General features: G+C 35.7%; 1 protein-coding gene across 1 annotated transcript in view; it reads right to left on the bottom strand.

Annotated features, from left to right (window-relative positions):
- Positions 1-18,635, bottom strand: part of MLLT4 (myeloid/lymphoid or mixed-lineage leukemia (trithorax homolog, Drosophila); translocated to, 4) — a gene marked incomplete at its 3' end in the record, with an annotated part of 44,412 nt that overhangs the window by 13,043 nt on the left and 12,734 nt on the right. Inside the window, exons 5-11 of the mRNA XM_008583427.1 lie at positions 18,475-18,632; positions 12,318-12,429; positions 10,973-11,140; positions 8,114-8,158; positions 5,029-5,123; positions 3,859-4,121; positions 175-244 (exon numbers count right to left, since the gene is read on the bottom strand). Of these exons, the coding sequence (XP_008581649.1) occupies positions 175-244; positions 3,859-4,121; positions 5,029-5,123; positions 8,114-8,158; positions 10,973-11,140; positions 12,318-12,429; positions 18,475-18,632 (911 nt within the window). The remainder of the gene's footprint in view (positions 1-174; positions 245-3,858; positions 4,122-5,028; positions 5,124-8,113; positions 8,159-10,972; positions 11,141-12,317; positions 12,430-18,474; positions 18,633-18,635) is intronic.

Genomic DNA, 18,635 nt, shown 5'->3' on the forward strand with positions numbered 1-18,635 from the left:
AGTCTGCTAACTTTCTTTTATGTATCACTCAAAGATAACACAGCAGATCAAGACAATAGGGGCCACTATGAAGTCTATTTTTACAAAGGAGTTTTATATTACCAGCATATTCACCCAAGGTGCCCTATAAAATCAAACAAACACAGTGCTACCAGATAACATACAATTGCCTACCTTGCTTGTTGGTAATGCTGTCCCACTATGAATATCTCCTCCTAAATCAAAAGTTGTCTCCTGAACGATTCTGTCAGGATTTAAAAAAAAAAAAAGGGAACACGTAGAATTAATAAGTTTCAACTGACAAGGCATAATCTCTTCTTAAAAACACAAAAAGAACAGTTATCTAAATATCCCAATGTTTAAACATCTTCAAGAAATTGCTTTATTTTCACCAAATGAACTTATAAAATAGCCATTGTCATTTTATGAACTTTTCGTATTGGTATATACTGAACACTCTCAGGATATTTTTTTAAAACTATACTTTAACAAAAAGAAACTGAATGAACATAAATATGTAAGCCTATCTAGTCAGCAAATAACATAAATGAAGCAAAGTACAGAAGGCTGAGGTGCCCATGACCCTGTTTTTAAACACAGGAAAGGCAAAAGTGATCACACAGAAAGACAAGGAATAGGGACTAAGCTGCCCTCCGGTTTGAAAGTCAATCTGATGATGACTTAAAAGCACACGAATATCACTACTTAGGCTACAAATAAAGAAATGGGAAACTTTTAATAATGCTAGCAATCAAATCAAAAGTTATCCTAGTTTAAAAAGATTTTAAAATATCTCAAAACACCAGAACTTCTAAACCTGTCATTATGAAAACAACTGGGAATATAAACACAATCTCATTTTGAAGAGTCTAATAAGCTGGGGCAAGCTGTATTCTTTGGCACAAATGAAGGGTAGATGCAACCCACTGGTCTCAGTTCATCAGAGGCCCAAGCCAAAGGAAAAAGGAGCCCTAGAAATACCTGGAAACCAACAAGGATGAATCAATGGTTATATTTCTTGGATTTTTGTACAAGACAATCAAGAAGAATGAAATCTCTTTTGCTATAATATTTGAAAAATAATAATTTCAAAGTACCATGGAATCTTGAAACTTATTTAAGTGCAATCTGTAGAACAAAACAAGAAAACAATGTAGAAGTTCAATTTTTAAGATTAGAAAAGCAGGTACAAATTCCTCTTCTACCTTATCACCACTTTTTAACATAAAATACAATACTTTACAATAGTAACTTTTGAAAAAGTAAAAGCTCTTACTAAAGACTAATCATCAACCTTCTGCAATACATCACCAAGTTTTTTGAAATTAAGTACTCATCATCTATCACTAAGATATTCACAAAAACATGGAAATGCTCTGCTTTTTCCTTTTGGTTTGAATGGACATTCATTCACCTATTTGCTCTCTGACAATACAAATAAGAAACATGACATTTCATCTTCTCTACCACCTATAAGAGCTTTACATACACATTACCCAACTCTAACTTCCTCTTACAGATAGTATATAAATATAACCAAAGCCTTCTTGATGTTTATAATTATAATCCTAAAATAACAAATTTACATCACCACGTAAAGCTCTTTAAGTCTTTTCCCTAAAGCTACTTCTTGCAAGAAGTAACCCTAGGCCCATTTGTACTGTACTCTGGATATGTGAACAATTCCAAAGTGACTTTAAACACGACTTTGATATTCCGAATCATGACCTTTGATTGTAAGAATCACAGCTCACTCATCTCAGTATTCAAAGCACAGTAACAACACATGACATGGATGTAGAAGAGATGAATACATAAATTAATGAATCAGTTTATCATCAGAAGCTCCTAACATTCCCAAACTGATGGTCAACATCAAACTTTGCTATTTGCTGGTAACCATCAGTAAGGACCTGAAGACAGACTCTGAAATCTGCATATGGGAGCACATGGGTTATGTACCCAAAAACTTCTGTGACAGTTTGACATCAGAAAAAACTAATGTTTATAAAAAAGTGAAAGTCCTTTCTAATATTCAACCACTAAGCAGTTCTTACCAAGTTTGGCAAAAAATATATAACAACAACAACAAAATATCACAGCACATTCTCCTCATGGAAACCTATGTCATATTCTTATACGATCTCTGCTTTGGGCCAGAGACACGGTAAGAAGAGAAAAATGCACACTTCCAAAGCAGGAACCATATGGGAAAAATATAGCAGGAGACTGACTGTCTCACATACAAAAAAACATCACCAAGCAAAACTGAAGGGCTAAGTATGGGACAGAGATTGCTCCTAGAATTGTGTTCATACACAGCAAGAGACATGGACAGTAACACTAAATAACAAACATGAAAATAAATATACCAACACTCAGAAATAAGGCGCAATTGTAAACAAGGGACAATAACTGTAGATACAGTTTAAAGACAATATGCAACACATCAGAAGAAACTTTCATACAATAATCTGTTTGACCAAACTGAGGTGAGCCTAGGAATATAAGGGAAGTTAAGAATATAAAGCAGACAGACTTTACCCTATCGGGACATCTGATGCTGAAGGGAAGAAACAGGGCTAAAGAAAAGATGACGATTAAAATGGAGGACGTCTGACCAAGACTATGGGCTGAAGGAAAACAGCCTATGTTATGCTAATAACAAGAGACGGGAAATGGGGAAATGGCTGGTAAACGAAAAATCTAACCGTAGGAAAGGAATTTTTAAAAACTGCTATTTCAGACACAGAATGGAAGGATGAATTTAGATACATATTCAGTTTAAAGCTGAAAGAAAGAAAAAAATGGATTTTGGGGGAAGTAAATAGTAAAGGCACTTGATGGTTTTCTCTGGGAAGAGGAAGGCTCATTTGCTGAAACTTGGAGCTCAAGGTGGGAGGCTAGGAATATATCTTAAACAACCCATGAACTTTGCAAATATCTCATTTGCCTAAATAAATATATACGATAATCCACAAAGTGTTCATCTTGGAAAAAGACATTAATTCTTAGTTACATCTGGCCCAAAGTGTAAGATCTGGGTGGTTACCCCAATGTATGTCATGGAACAAAACAATGGGAAAGGCAGTGGAGAGAAGGCCACCAGCATGATGGCTTATGTCTGTGCTCTTAGGGCAATAAGCTTACACGTCAGTGGACATTTTGGTTGCTTTAAACAGCATGAGGAAAAAGTTACTGCAGCTATTTTTCCAAAAATCAATACCCTATCAACCTGCAAAACAGATATTAAAGTAGCTAAACAGTATATTAAGTTTTAAAAATTATCATTACAAAAGGGAAGCCATATCCTTCCCCCAAGAACTTGTACTAGATAGTCATAGACAGATCTAGATGTAATAGATAGATCTTTTAAGAAAAGATCTTTATTTTCCAGTAACAGGCCCACATTGCAAGTTTTCAGAAAAGCACTAGGTGGAGTTAAAATATTTCAAATTCCTTAAAAGATCTTAAAGTTTCATTATCATGGGGGGGGACCTCAATAAAAAAATTCTAAAAACCTTAGTTACATAGGATAATTACACAGAACCACCATGATTTTTCACAAATGAATAGGTATTGGTTTAGTGCATCAACTGAAAAAACAAAGTTTAAATATAAATAATTTTTAAAAAAAACAGTCAGAACTTCCAATTTTAAGACAAAATCAAGACCTTTCTGTTTTCTTTCCTTTAAAACCAACCCAAATTAACAAGAAAAAGAACCAGAATCACAAAGCCCACTTTGATTTTTTAAAAACTGAAAAATAAAAATGAAAAGCCAAGTCATCTATGCCTAATTCAAATTTAAGTATAATCAAAACACTCTAATAAAATTCTTAAGGCTGACCATATTTACCCAGGTTTATGTCTTGGGCCCTTAACCATCAGGCCTCCATCCACAGATCTTTTTGCAAGAGCATGATCTTGGCTGGGGTCTACAAACTTGAATACATGTGATGCTCCAAACTGCACTTTCATGCCACTCTGCAGCATGGTGGTCTCTGAGATGCGCTGGCCTTCTACGTAGGTCTCTGCATCTATACTTCTGGGAGTCACAGTGACCACTCCATCCATGTTGGTGAGGTCACAGTGGTGGGGCTGAATTCCTGGGCCAAACAACTGAAAACAGAAGGAAACCAAAGACACTCCCAACTTGAAGTATATGGTATTTAAAAACGGAATTTTAAAACTGTGAGTTACTGAGTTACTGTTTTATGATAAATATGATAAAGTTTTGCATTTTTGATTCTTTTTAAAGTGGATTTCCCCCTACTAACATAAAAATAATTAAACACTGTCAAAATATTAGATATTTTATTTTTAGCATTCAATAACTTAAGACATACTGTACTCTGCATGAAAAAGCATATAGTCATCTACACAAACATTTATTAGGTAATTAATGAACAAATCTATACAGATCATTATGATCAAAAATTCCCATTTATCTGTTTTACTGCTGTGGTAAGAATGAAAAAATGGTAGGAATGAAAATGACTAATAATTTGAACCGATCATTTTAAAATTGAGTAAGTACACAGGAAGGGTGGTTTACCTGAGTTCAACTTCAAAGAAGTGACAAATCCTGTCCTCACTTATTCAAAGAAGGTGTTATGCTCTGTTTTAAGTACTTGAGAACCCTACACAGCTGACATTTTAACTAGAATTTACTGAATGCGTACTGCTGTGGGTGTCAGACCTACTGACAGGCACTTTTGCATAAGGTATCTCCTTTAATCCTGAAACAGACCTATAAAATTATCATCACCATCTTTGGAGAAAAGGAAACTGTCTTGAAAGCATGTCATCACCAGTTTCTAGAGGTGGAACTTGGACATAAGTTCACAATCTGCTCTTTTCACACTACGGCAGAGAAAAGTGGCCAGAGTAGATAAATTATTTATAATTTAATGCAAAGTCTGTGGTTTTTACTCATTCATTCACTACCATGTGGCAGGCTCTTTGATATGTGCTATTAAATGAAGAATCACAGAAGGAAGCTTAGAGCTGCAGCATGACTGCGCACCTGGATAGAGCTGTCATCGAACTTTTCTGTCCCAACTTCAGTAACACTTAATTGAAGACGGTAAAGCTTTGGCTTATCTCTGGAATCAGAACCATCTGCGAGAAGAGAAGGAAGAGAGCTCCATTTGCAAAGTCTAATGTTCTTGCCATGTTTTTTGAAACAGTTATCTCAGAAATGACACTAAAGTTCTCACTTCTCAGGATTTCTTTTCAAAGAGTTCTCCAAACTTATGTCATACAATTTAACAAATTGGATACAGAAAATTCAAATTAAGAAATAAACACATCAGCTTCTGTTTAATATAAAGTGCTAACACTATCATTAATTCCAACATTTTCCTATTACATAAAAACAGATTTTCTCTAGCACACTGTCCTGGACTTGTGTTAATGATTCTGAGGAGCAACTGTACTTGCAAAATGAAGATCATCAAAGATACGTGGACCTTCACTTCAGGCCAGATCTTTCTTAGGGTAAGCCTGCTGCCTGACTGCATGGCACAGCAGACTGATGCGGCATGGCTGCATCACTGATGGAAGTCATAAAGTGTTGTCCTCAGAGTTCACTCTGCAGCTTCTGGATCAAAACCTCTGGGCATGAGGCCTAAGCAAGTGTCTTCTGAAAAATCTCTTAAGTGATTCTCATGTCCATTACTGACTGAGAATTACGGTTAAAAGTGCTTAGCTCCCTGGAGTGGAACTCGGATGAAGGGCAGAAAGAAAGACTGGGCATTTTTGTTGGTTTTTTTTTCCTATTATTTTATACCTATATGAACCATTGAAATTTTTAATCTCCATGAGCATGAGTTTCTACGATGGGTGTGAGGAAGAGGAGAAAGAAGAAACAGCCGTTCACACCAGACACGCTTACACATTTCTCCCCTACTATACCCAGCTAACACGAGACGACATCAACTGAAGGCTTCTTCTAGTTTAGAGTTGTTAAAACATGAGAAAATGTGCCTCCCAGAATCAATGGACCATGACACAATCTCAGAGTTTAACATCTGTGCCACAGCCATGACATTCAGTCTAGTGCTGCAAATACACCAGAGTTTCCTCAGGAGGTTGAGGGAGGAGAGTCTCCCTGGCCCACTTCCTGACTGCCTGATAACTTTCAGAATCACTTATGTGGCTAGTAAAAGTCTCTAGTCCCTGGGATCAGGAATGCACATCATGAGAGCTTCACAAGTTAAACGTTTTAGAGCGTATGAGCGTGTACACAGAGTATAAGAGACTGCTAAAATATCTCAGCTGTGGTGTGGTCTGAACTCACAAACAAAAGATACCATGAATAAGCAAGTTCTGTTAGAAATGATTAACTTCAACTGGTTCTTAATTTTAGAATATACAAAGTAACACTCTAATGACAAAATTCCCTATTTCTGAAATAATTCAGTAATCTGTGACATGTGGGTGAGGGCAAGATGAGAATGAAGTGTTTGAGAGACACCAATACCTAATATGCACTAAAAATTTTATTCATTTTCTGTTTTGCTTCATATCATGTTGGAATATTTTACTTTCAACTCAAACTGTACTTATAAAGTCCTGATCAAATGAGACATCAACGTCATCTGGGACTTTTCTTGGACGTGGGCAGCTCCGCTCCAGACCTGCTGAGTCCAAACACCCAGGAATGCTCACCACCCCATTTTTTTTCAACACCACAGGCGGCTATAACAAACCCCTGGTTAAGGAAGGTGTCAACCACATCTTATGATGGCTTCTATTCACTCATCTGCTCATCTCTGAGCCCCACGTTGCTAGTCTGTAAACATCTCTTTGCCCTGACATTTAGCACTCAGCATATGGTCCACAGTATGCAACCAATAAAGATTTAATGTGTTAACAGCGAATAATTATACTAAAAATGAAGAAAATAGAAAAATGCAACACAGTCACACAGAAATTACACAAATAAAATTATGAAGAAAGCAAAAAGGGCAAATAACCACATGTGAGACAAGAACAATTATCTCACTGCAAAGTTAAAAGTGTAAGAACATGAAAGATATGTCTGATTAGCAGGGAAAATTCACAATAATATTCATCTGATTTTGAATGCTTCTGAAAGGTTTCTTGTGAGCTCACAGATACTACCTACCTTTCTACATCAACAGATTTAGAAATATAAAAGGGAAAGATACAAATTGCTTTCCCATTCTCTCCTTTCTTATCACGTCACTACAGTAATAGAAATCTATCAATACACTGATTAGAAATAAACTTTCTTCCTAGTCTCTCTCTTCTTACTACTTCACAATAATAATAGAAAACTACTGATAAAGCTTTGATAGATTCTGAGGACCCTAAATGGTGGTCACAGGATTCAGTAGATAAAATGGTGTTTGGCTTGAGTTGGGGACGGGAGGGGAAAAAAGGAAGGTGGACAGGCAATGATTAAATAAGTGATGTCTCCTTTCTCCTTGTAATAGTCCATTTCTGTCGCCTTACTGAAAGTATGATGATCATATCACAGGCAGTAACAAACATACAAAATTGTTACCTAAAACCAAAATTCCAAATTTTCTCCCCTTCATCAGCAGGTATCCTACAAATGGTCAATTTTTGCCCAAAGTGCCTGAGTACCTTTCTTCCCCCAGTAGATAACTACAATGAATCTCTAAAAACCTTTAAACCATTAAAACCTTTAAACCTTTGAAAGTAGAGACAAATTTTCTCTAAGTAACCCGCCACATACAATAGTACTTCTATCAGAAAGTTGTCTTTAATATTCCAGATATGAAGGGGAAATAGACCAGTATGAACAGAACCCAAGACAATCTTAAATGACACTTGGGTCTGCACCCTACAACAACTCTAATATAGCCAAGTCTGCATTTGCCTTCAGTTGCTTCCCAGGGTAAAAATAAAAGAAGCAAAACAGCTTCCAGCAAATGAAATGAATTCTGGACATGGAACACTTACTAGGTCAAATGAAATGATAGTGCATTAAATTTCTTAAAGTAAGTTATTTATATCAATTTAAAAACTGATACATTAAACACATGGTTGGTCAACATCATTTTGCCCGTGAGGTTGTTAGTGCTCTAGTTACAAAGTAGTATTAAGAATAGCATTACCTTCGTAAGTGTGATAGTTGTAGTAGGCAAAGTGATTCCTTCTCCCTGGGGTTTAGACACATGCCAGGACCCAGGTGAAGGCAGCACCAGCGGGACAGAGACCATGCAGAACACGTGGAAGAGGGAAGGAGGAGAAGAGACGCAGAGGGTGAACTTCAGTGAGATACGTTTCAAAGGAAGAAAAGGTAATTTTCCCCATCAGCTTTCAGGGCTGTGAGGACAAGACTATACTAGTGCCCCAGTCAATGTTTTAGAAACCGGTGCAGACTGTTAAGGAAAAGAGCAGGACAACAGGTGAGTCACCAAGAAGCAGGACAGCAACAGTGAGTTAATTATATGGAGGACTACCACCGCATTTGGCACTTTCTTCTGTTTAAAGAACACATTCAAAACCAAAGCAAAGAAAAAATTAACATCTTTACTTCCCATTCCTCGAAGAGACAATGTAAACACATACCCACAGCTCAAAAACCTCCCACCCACACCCAGCAGGACCTCAACACTGAGGATATATGCTTGTTTGACAATGTGCCCAGTGAAAATACAGTGCTTATCCATTCATCACACATCAATATGAATGAATATTATTTTCTTGTAAATAGAAAATAGATCAGTTTCATTCGGCATGCTGACAGCGAGCAATTCACAGCAATGAAAACCTAAAGAGACATCATGACCTACTGAAAGAATACAGCTTTGGTACAAGAAAGACCCTGGCCTTGCACCCAACCTGCCATCAACCCGCTGTACACCCTTCAGATGGAGGTAACAGAACCAAATTTCAGGCATTTGTGCAACAAGTAAAGCTATCCTGCTGGCAGCCCAAAGACTCAGGAGGCACCAAAGGCAGAGGCACTCATCATATTGTACTGTGATATCTCCTGGTGTGTGAATTACTTGAAGGCAGGAACAATTCTATTCACCTCTGTATCCACTGCTTTGCCTAAAGTATGTCAATAAAGGTTGACTAAGGGGAGCAGAGCTGTGAGGGAAGGAAATACACTGATAATCACGTAATATACGCTGTTGCCAATATCTGGTGAAATGTAGTAGAGAACTACTACTTATCTAGGGTCTATTATCTTCACACACCTACAAAAAAACCTTCTATATATGTGATTACCTGAGAGACTGCAAGTATGAAATAAGCAGTCAAAATAGCAATTCTCACTGGAATATAAATTCCCACAGACAGGGGGTCTAATCTATTGTCTAATCTATTATGTCCAAGGCCCAGAACAGCACCTGACACATAATTGTCAAGTAAGAGAATGAATGAATGAATTCCCCTCCTGTCTCTGCTATCCACCAAAGTCAACTTTCCATTATTCATTTGAAAATTATTCTGTCAGCTGCTATTTATTAATTTCTCCAAGGGCTAACACTAACCAATCTCCCAAAATTTGAATTTGGCAAAAACAATCATTAATTTCCAGCACTTAATGCAAAATTTTAAAGGTTAGACCCGATGCCCGGAAAAGATCTTAGAAAGTTTTAGGTTCAAAAACAAATGGCTGTCTCACTGTTGCTGCTCATTACCTCAGCTAACCAAGCAGCAATGCACTCTCACACTTTACAGATACACAATAATACTAAGACATTGTTTCCACACTATGGTGAGAAAAAAAAACTTTCAACAGACTTTCCAGCCAGAGAACTGAGGGACAAAGCAACGCTAATATATTTATTCCTCACAAACTGCTAATCGATTTAAACAAAGTCCTCAAATACAATTAAATATAAAAATGATGATCTACATCCATTAACTAGAGCATCATCAAAACAATACCATCATTTCCTGTATCAATATAACTGACCTGTACCATAAGACTGTTAGACCAAAAATACTGTATCTAATCATTAGTTAATTATAATAACTTACTTAGCTGTAAGAAACTAAACTAACCTTGTAAATAGAAATAAACATGCAAGAATCAAAGAAGACAGTAAGATAATTTCTGCCCAAGTAACCATATATTATCTACATAACTGGTTCACTTTCCTGCAAATTTTTTCTGAAATTACAAATTGGCTTTATTTAAAATGCAGTTTGGGATGCAACACTCAGATCTTCATAGCATTTTACAACACAGGTCACATGATACTGTTTTGATTAAATAAGAAATGACAATTAAATAAAACAAATGTCATATATAGCATATATATATATATATATATATATGCAAATATACATGCTACACAGGGATGTATGTGTATATAAAACATTTAAGAAATCTACCTGATAGCTAACTTATGACAATAGCTTTACCTTATTAGACCTCTAGAAACAGAATATTTAGAAAACTAATATGAAAATAAACTAAGTCTGTTATTTTAAAATCAAATGGCCTTCCTAGGATAGATTTCTTAGATGTACTGTTAAATTTAAAGACATTCTTTTTTAGATATTGTTCATACATTATAAACAACAGTATGATTACACACACACGTGCACATGCCTGTATTAAATCTGCCCTAGGAGGAGTAAATTTCAACTTGCCATCTTTAGTAGATTAATTATTTCACTGAAGTTACTTTGGAAAATAATTTTTAAAAGGGAATGGATCACTTAAAATGCTCCTAAAACTCACTATACACTATTTTTAATTTTGTTTCTTAATACTCATTTTTGTCCATGTAAACTTTATTTTTATACATGAGTGTATGTATTCTATGACCAACTTGTTTTTTAAATAAATGTCATCTTGTGAGGGTTACTGTTTTTTAAAAAACAAATGGTCTAAAAATATTAAGTCGACCAACAGAAAAGCCACTTTAACAAGATGTATTAAAAAATACAAACATTCAAAGCTAAAAATGCACATGTATAATTTTTCCTAGTATGACCAGCTTTCTCACCTGGGCTTAACTCTACTAAATAAGGCAGCTTCTCAGGGGGAAGGGCAGAGCCACTGCCCGCCCCGTCAGCTCTCTCCTTTCCCTTCAGTGGCTTCCCTTCGACGTGCTTCTTCATTCTCTTTGGGAGGTAGTCTGGTGGTCTCCTCTTCAGCTGGAAGACTAAAAGGCCTGGAACAGTAACACTGGATATCATCAACCAGACTCAAGTTGGTATGGATGGCTAGCTGACTGGCAGTTATCTACTAGAAGATGTAATTTAAAAATATCTGCCCAGGGAATAACTGAGTGAAAACTTACCCAATAGAGGTAATATTACTCAATAGAGGAAATATTAGTTTCTTGGTATGTTCTGAAAAATTCTAACAAGCAAATTTCCAAAGATCATTTTAACTTAACAGCTACCCAAGACATCATAGGTTTGAAAAATAACACATCTGAATGCGTACATTTATAAACAACTCTGAGATCAATAAACATATTCATACACACACACAAACACATATACGCACAAATATAAATATACAAATATATTTTTAGTTAATCTACTTTTTATTTAATTCAACTGAATTAACTCAGAATTCAAAATAATTTAACTTTAATCAAGTTCAACTTTATACTGTCTAGAAAAACGGTAATAAACAAGCATTTTAAGGAGACTAGAAATTTGCTTACCGAGTAAGATCTTTTTTGATATTTTAAAACTACCAATCTACATTTAATATTGATATGTTTAACTGGCAATAAATTTTCATGTCTTTATTAATGCAAAGGCCCTCTACTGAGCAACTGTTAACTTATGATGTGAATGTGAAAGTAAGAAAACTATATTTCATCAAAAACACAGCTTTAAATTTTCGCTGCTTTGAAATAATGAGGGGAAATGTTTGAATAGTACAAAGTGTGGTGAATTCATTATTTGAAATGACTAAAGAACTGGATAATTGTTAAGTTTGTAGGTTATTTTCCCTATCATGACAAATTTGTCCAAATAGCACACGTTTCATCAGGTCATATGAAAGATGTCCTACTGCAGGCAGGTGACAGTGACATTGCACTTCTTGATATACTGCTAACATTCTGGGTTCTCCAGGAGATGCAGTCCTCACCTGTGCTGTGACTTTGTTCAAGGCCTAGGCATGAGATTCACACAAGCTGAGTGTGGCCCTAGGGAGAAGACAAGGGCACCCCCTAGGAACCATCCAACAAGTCCAGGAAGGAGGCAGAAAGTTGTACAGCAAACAGAACACGTCTCCTACACTGTCTGCTAACTTCAACAACTGGTATATCATGTAGAAATCTAACACATTATAGAAGTAATTCTTTAACAAATGAGATTACTCCTTACCTTTGTCACTTGGCCATTCTCTGAAGATTTGTAAAGGACACTCATCATCATCAAGAATAATTTCTTTAGCACCTTTCTCATCACAGTGCTGGGCTCCAGGAGGAAGCATAACCTGAAAAAGAAAATAATTAACTGTGAATATACTAAAAAGTAAATTAGCAAGTATTTAAAAGAAAAATCATTGTTTTTGAATGAATAAAAGAAGTCATTGTAGGAGCTGGCTGGTTAGCTCAGTTGATTAGAGCATGGTGCTGATAACACCAAGGTTCATGGTTCGATCCCTGTACCAGCCAGCTGCCAAAAACAAAAACAAACACACAGAAACAACAAAAAAAGAAGTCACTGTAGCATTAAATTGATCAAGCTCTACAAACAATTCTCACCATCAAAAAAATCACTAACAAAACTGAAGGAAAATAGCTTACAATAAAAAGCATAGTCAGCTGATTCGGCAGTTTTTATTTACTTGGACTCCACAGAGAACTAGTCTGAGTACTTTTATTTTTAACAAACTGTAGTGGTTAATTTCTGAGTAGTTTCTTAGGGAAAGATAATTTAATGCAAATTTCAACCTTTCTAGTCCATAACCCACCTTTTCACATCAAACAATTGTTTTTATAAAACATTTAATACAATATAAGATTTCTTAGGATAACTATCATGCAACGAAAAACCAGAATAGTTTTCTTTTTCTTACAGAAAATCTGCTTTCTGACTAAATTTTATTGTTTTATTCTGGGTGGTAGGCCAGTATGGGGACCTAAACCCTTGACCTTGGTGTTATCAAAACTGCATTCTAACCAACTGAGCCAACCAGTATGATCAAATTTTACTCAGACCATTTAGATATATTACAAGGCCATTCATTCATTCATTCAACAACTGTTCTTAAGCAACTATTTAAAGATATTGTATTCACTATTCTCTTAAAATTCATAGTGTTATATTACTTTTCATTGTATGTTTTCACTATAGCCAAACAATTTTCTTAATTGTCTAAGAAAGCCCCAAGAAATACTGTATCAGAGTAAGGTAGGAGATGACAGTTGTCCAATAATCTTATGTACTATGCTGGGCTCGTGCTCTATCTTCATTCTGATTCAGTATTAACACTAACTATAACACAACTGTAGAAAATATAAGCCAAGCCATTGGCATCTGAACATTATTTTCAACATCTTGTTGATGTAATAATGTTACCTTAATAGACCTTAATGTCACCAAATGTATCATCATGCTCATATACCAGATGGGTTAGACTCCTCTACAGAACCCTGCAATTCCTCTCTATGCTACTTCAAATTACCTTAAAAAAGACAGTTATCAAAACACACATGTATGCTAAATTAATCAATCTTTCTTCACAGCATTTTGTATTAACTCCAGTTTCGTAGCTTGGAACATGTACTACTTCAGAATCTGACCTTCACTCATCTCTTTAGTCTCAATCTTTGCGACGTACCTTTAGAGCCAAGCCTCGTGGTAGTGCTCAGAGTTCTCAGTGTAGGGCACGTATTTCATGTTCCCATACCCTTCTTGCGGGAAGAGCCCTTTCCTCACGTTTTGTGTCTAGCTAACATACATTCATCCTTCAGTTCGAGCACAGCCCTCTCCTGGAAGGCTCCGCTGACCTCTGTTCTAATTTAAAGCTCCTGCTTGCACTGCTATTTCTTGGTCTTTCTGTCTCCCTTTATTAGAAGCTCTTTTAAATAAGTTATTAAATAATTAATAAATAAAACAACAAATAAATGAAGAATACAAAACAACTACAGCTTATGAGATGGCAAGCAGAGAAAATAAAGAATTTCTAATTAAAGGTAAAACAATAATCAACTCTTGATTTGTATTGCCTAAGCTTGCAAAAGAAAATTGGTAAGGAAATAATAGAGAAGAAAACCAGAACTACAGGAGACCCTCAAAGAAATCATCAAATGATCTCATAAGGAACTGTCCATAAAAGCCCAAACTAGGTTTTTATAACTTCATGATGCTGATTAAGGTGTTCTTTCACTTACTGATTTTCATGAGTAAAAATGAGCCAGAAATCATTGGAAAGACAAAACTGTTATAAAGCTCTTTATCATATACCATATCATATGCAATACTGTAGAACTGATTATTACTAGATTTATATACACTTCAGTAAAAAACATTCCCTTAGCAAACACTTGAGAAACACCAGGTATCAGGCACGATGCTAGGCATTCTTACACTTCCTGCCCTCAGTGTTCACAACCCCAGAGGGGACACGGCTACAAGAGGATCAGGCCTCTGTTCAGTAATGCAGACTCTATTCACATTACTGTTTCACCGATACTATTTTGACTTAGAAACTTTTACAGCAGTTACTAAGCAATTGTAAGTATAAGAAACACTTACAAAATCTGTCATATCCATGGACTTAAATATTCTATAGGTGAATTATGTCTCCCATACATATAATAATGCTTGCTATCTATTTTTTCTGAATAGAAAAGCAATAATGTCATAAATCCCAACATCATATACAATATGACTCTCCTCTACTTCATACTAAACTGCCAGGAGGAAAATGCACCGGAATGTCCTCTATCTCAAGTATTTTTCCTTTAGAATGACTAATTATCTTGACTTTCCAAACTTACCCCACCAACATCCCCACCCCAGTATGGCAGAATTTCAGCTTGTGACACTGTTTACCTATGAACCCTACTATTTAAAAGTCCAGCATACAATTTTTTTGTTTCATTTCTGGGAGCACTTTTTTTTTCCTTCAAATGTATCAATACTATTTCTTACTATTTCCTACCAAACAAACTCTAAAGGAATAAAAAGGTGCATCCAATTTACAAATACCCATGTTAGAAATCTTCCCCCATTCCCACAATAAAATGAACTTTCCTCTATTTTTTCCTGATTCTGAATAACACAGGCTCATAGTAAAAAACTCAAATACAGATAAAGTACGAGGAGAAAAGAGTAAGAAAACAACTGTGAGATAATTACATCTTCATGACCATGCTTTCCATAATCACCCTATGAGTGTATTTGATGAGGGGCTCATATCTTACTCGTGTACTATAGTTTTAAGTCTCCTTTCCTTCTCTCCTCCCCCTGCTTCGGCAGTTTATAAGCTGGCGTGTATCTTTCCTATGCATTTAACTTTCTCTATGCTCATGTATACACACATAAAGCATTTTGTTGTTTGGTTTTATTTTGTTTATGGTGATTGCTGTATAAAATGTATATTTATAAAAACAGAGTACTGTATAAAATGTATATATCTCCAGGTCAACTAGTATAGATTTAATTCATAACCTTGCAGGACATGATAATCAGTGGTATGAGCATTCCTTAATGATAGGCTTGCAGTTTGCTTCTTGTTTATTGCTATGCACACAATACTGAAAAAAAATCCTTACAGAAATACACTCAGGAATTTACTGGATATTTGTTTATCTTAGATATGACAATTAATACTTGCCATCATATTTCTAAACAATATTCTTTATTGCTATTTATTTTCAGCTGTGGACATTATCATCACGCTGAAGTGAGTGTTGTCTCTTTCCTGGACTACTCCAACATTCTGCTGGAGAATGTCCTCTACTGCCTTTTCAGAAATTCAGAAAGGATGCATGGGAGGTAAATGTCTGATTTGCATGTTTTGAAATGTCTTTCTTCCATCCACCTAACTTGATAACTTCTGTCTCTCCATTTCTTCTTTTCTCTGGCTTGTCCTCCTTTAGTTAAATGTTAGATATTCTAAACTGATAATCTCAATTTCTTACCTTTTCTCTGTTACTTCCTTTTCATTACATATTCGGTAGCTTTCATTATCTTCCACCCATCTTATTAACATTTCCCTCCTCTATCCCTTATTTATATTTTTTAATTTCCAAGAGCTCTTTCTCTGCCTGTTCCTCTTTATATCATTCTGGTCTTATTCCATGAATGTACTATCTTCTTTCTCTCTCTGAGTCTCTCAGTTTTTTGAAGACTTCCACCTGCTCTCTCCAGTTTCCCCCTTTTATCTCTAGTACTTTTATTTGTTCGTATTGGTCTGTCCTCATTTTAAAGGTGTTTTTCAAATGTCTGTTGAATGCTGGGTATCCACTCATGCTTGACAGTGAGTCTCAGGGAAGCTGAATGTAAGGTCTATACATATGGGCAAAGATCACTGTTGGCAGGCTCAGAGTGAGGTTACCAGACTAGAACTTCCAAAGGCTGGTTTACATACAGACAACTTTCTTCTTTTGCCAGCAAGTGCCTTCTGAGAGGCATTCATAAATCTTCTGGCCATCAGTATTCTGGGTATACCCTTTCACTTCGTCTTCCTGTTTTCAGTAAAGACCCTTGTCACCCTCTGCTACACCTGTTACTTCCAAATCTAAGGCCTCCCAAGTTCAATACCTCATCTCCCCCCATCATTGTTACTCCAGCCTTCAGTTGGGCAGATGACATGGTATAGTTGGGATAAGGAAGGGGATCTGGTGGGGTCTACTACTTCTCATAGAAACTTTCAACCCAATTTTCTCTTTTCAGCCCAATATCAATACTGCCTTAGAAAGTACTGAAAGCCTCTAGTTCCTGAGTGTTCCTGGGGTTGTGACACAGGCATTTGTTGACTTTGTCCTAAGTTAGAGACCACTCGTTCACATCTACAAGATTTCACTGACAACCCTCATCAGCTCTCCTCTCATTCTCTTTGTTCTTATGCATTTAAACAATTTTTTTACTCCTTTATTGTCATTTTAATGGGAAAAAAATATCTGTTTTCCCATCTACTTTCAGTTGAAAATTGGGATATATTCATAAACTTACAGATCTACTAGTTTTTCCAAATGAATATAACTTCTTAGCTTTTCAGCAAAAAGATAAAAAGCCAAACTCAACCACGCTCTTTTATTTTATTCTGTTTGTATCTAACAAAAGAGAGGCAAAAGACCTCTAAGCTGAACACTACAAGACACTGCAGAGAGAATCTGAAGAACTGAATGAAGAGCTACACCCTGGCTCAGATTTGAAGACTGAACACTGTTAGGACGGGAAGTCTCTTTAAGTTCACCTGCAGATGTAAACCCAGTCACAATTCCAGCAGGTTTTGTGTAGAAACCAACAAGCTGATTCTAAAATTTAAATGAAAACACAAGTAAGCTAGAATAAACAATTTTTAAAAGCAAAAACAAGAAACAAAATTGGTACTTACTCAAAGTCATTATGCTGTTAAAGAAGTCAAGCAAAGAGTACATATTATATGATGCTGTTTATATAAAAATTCTAGAGAATGCAACTAATCTATGGTAACAGAGAGCAGACCAGTGTTTGCCAGGGGATGGAAGATGGAGGGAGGGATGGGTCACAAACAGGAATAAGGAAACTTCTGAGGAAGAAAATGCTCATTGTATTGATATGTCAAAACTGATGGAACTGCAGACTTTAAATATGTGTAGTTTATTGTACTTTATTCCTACATAATTTTTTGGGGGGGCCATTAAAACAAACAGTCACCCTCATTCAATCATCACTTGCTAAGATGAGAGAAAGAGGAACATCTTTGTTCCAATATCTACTGTCAATTGAGATCCTCAAAGAAAAATAGTAAGAATAAAGAAGTTAGCATATAACTGTGACTGACTTAGAGATTAAGAATTTTCCACATAGTTTATTACTCAGAATAGAAAACTTGCTTGATTTTACTTAGTGTTACCAAATCAATTCTGAGGCATAAAATTTCATAAAATTGAGTACTGGTTTCAAAGATATATTCTTTAGCTCTAAGAAAGTATAGATGATTATTAAAGCAGATTTTACTACAAATAAAATTAAGTTACTTACACATGCAAAGTAACAATTAGAAGGATGTATATCAAAATGTTACTGGTGTGGTTATCCTTTGGTAGTAAAACTACAGGCAATTTTTATTTTCTTCAATTTGCCTTTCTATACTTTTCTTATTTTATAAAAAGAACGTATATTACTTTTGTAAGGGAAGGGACATAGCTGGTTTTTTATATATATATTTAACACATGATTTCAGTTTGTCAGATTATAAATGTTACAGTGGGGAGAAAAACAAACTAGGTTAAATCTGATTTAAAGAGCATCTTTCCATTTAAATGTGAAGTCCTAGCATGTGTAACATTGGTAAGAACTATTGATTTGATAAAGTTATTACCCGGGCAATGCAGTAATCCTTAGGATTTTCTTTTTCCAGACCATACTTCTCTAAAGCTTCAGCCACAGCAAAGTCTGCAGGATCTGTAGTAGACAGCAGGATTGTCTTGTAGGGAATGTTTGGTTTTAAACTATCTGCATAAATTCTCAACGTTCCACCTG

The sequence above is a fragment of the Galeopterus variegatus genome, unplaced genomic scaffold (assembly GCF_000696425.1).
Source record: "Galeopterus variegatus unplaced genomic scaffold, G_variegatus-3.0.2 Scaffold2911, whole genome shotgun sequence".
NCBI classification, from domain to species: Eukaryota; Metazoa; Chordata; class Mammalia; order Dermoptera; family Cynocephalidae; genus Galeopterus; species Galeopterus variegatus.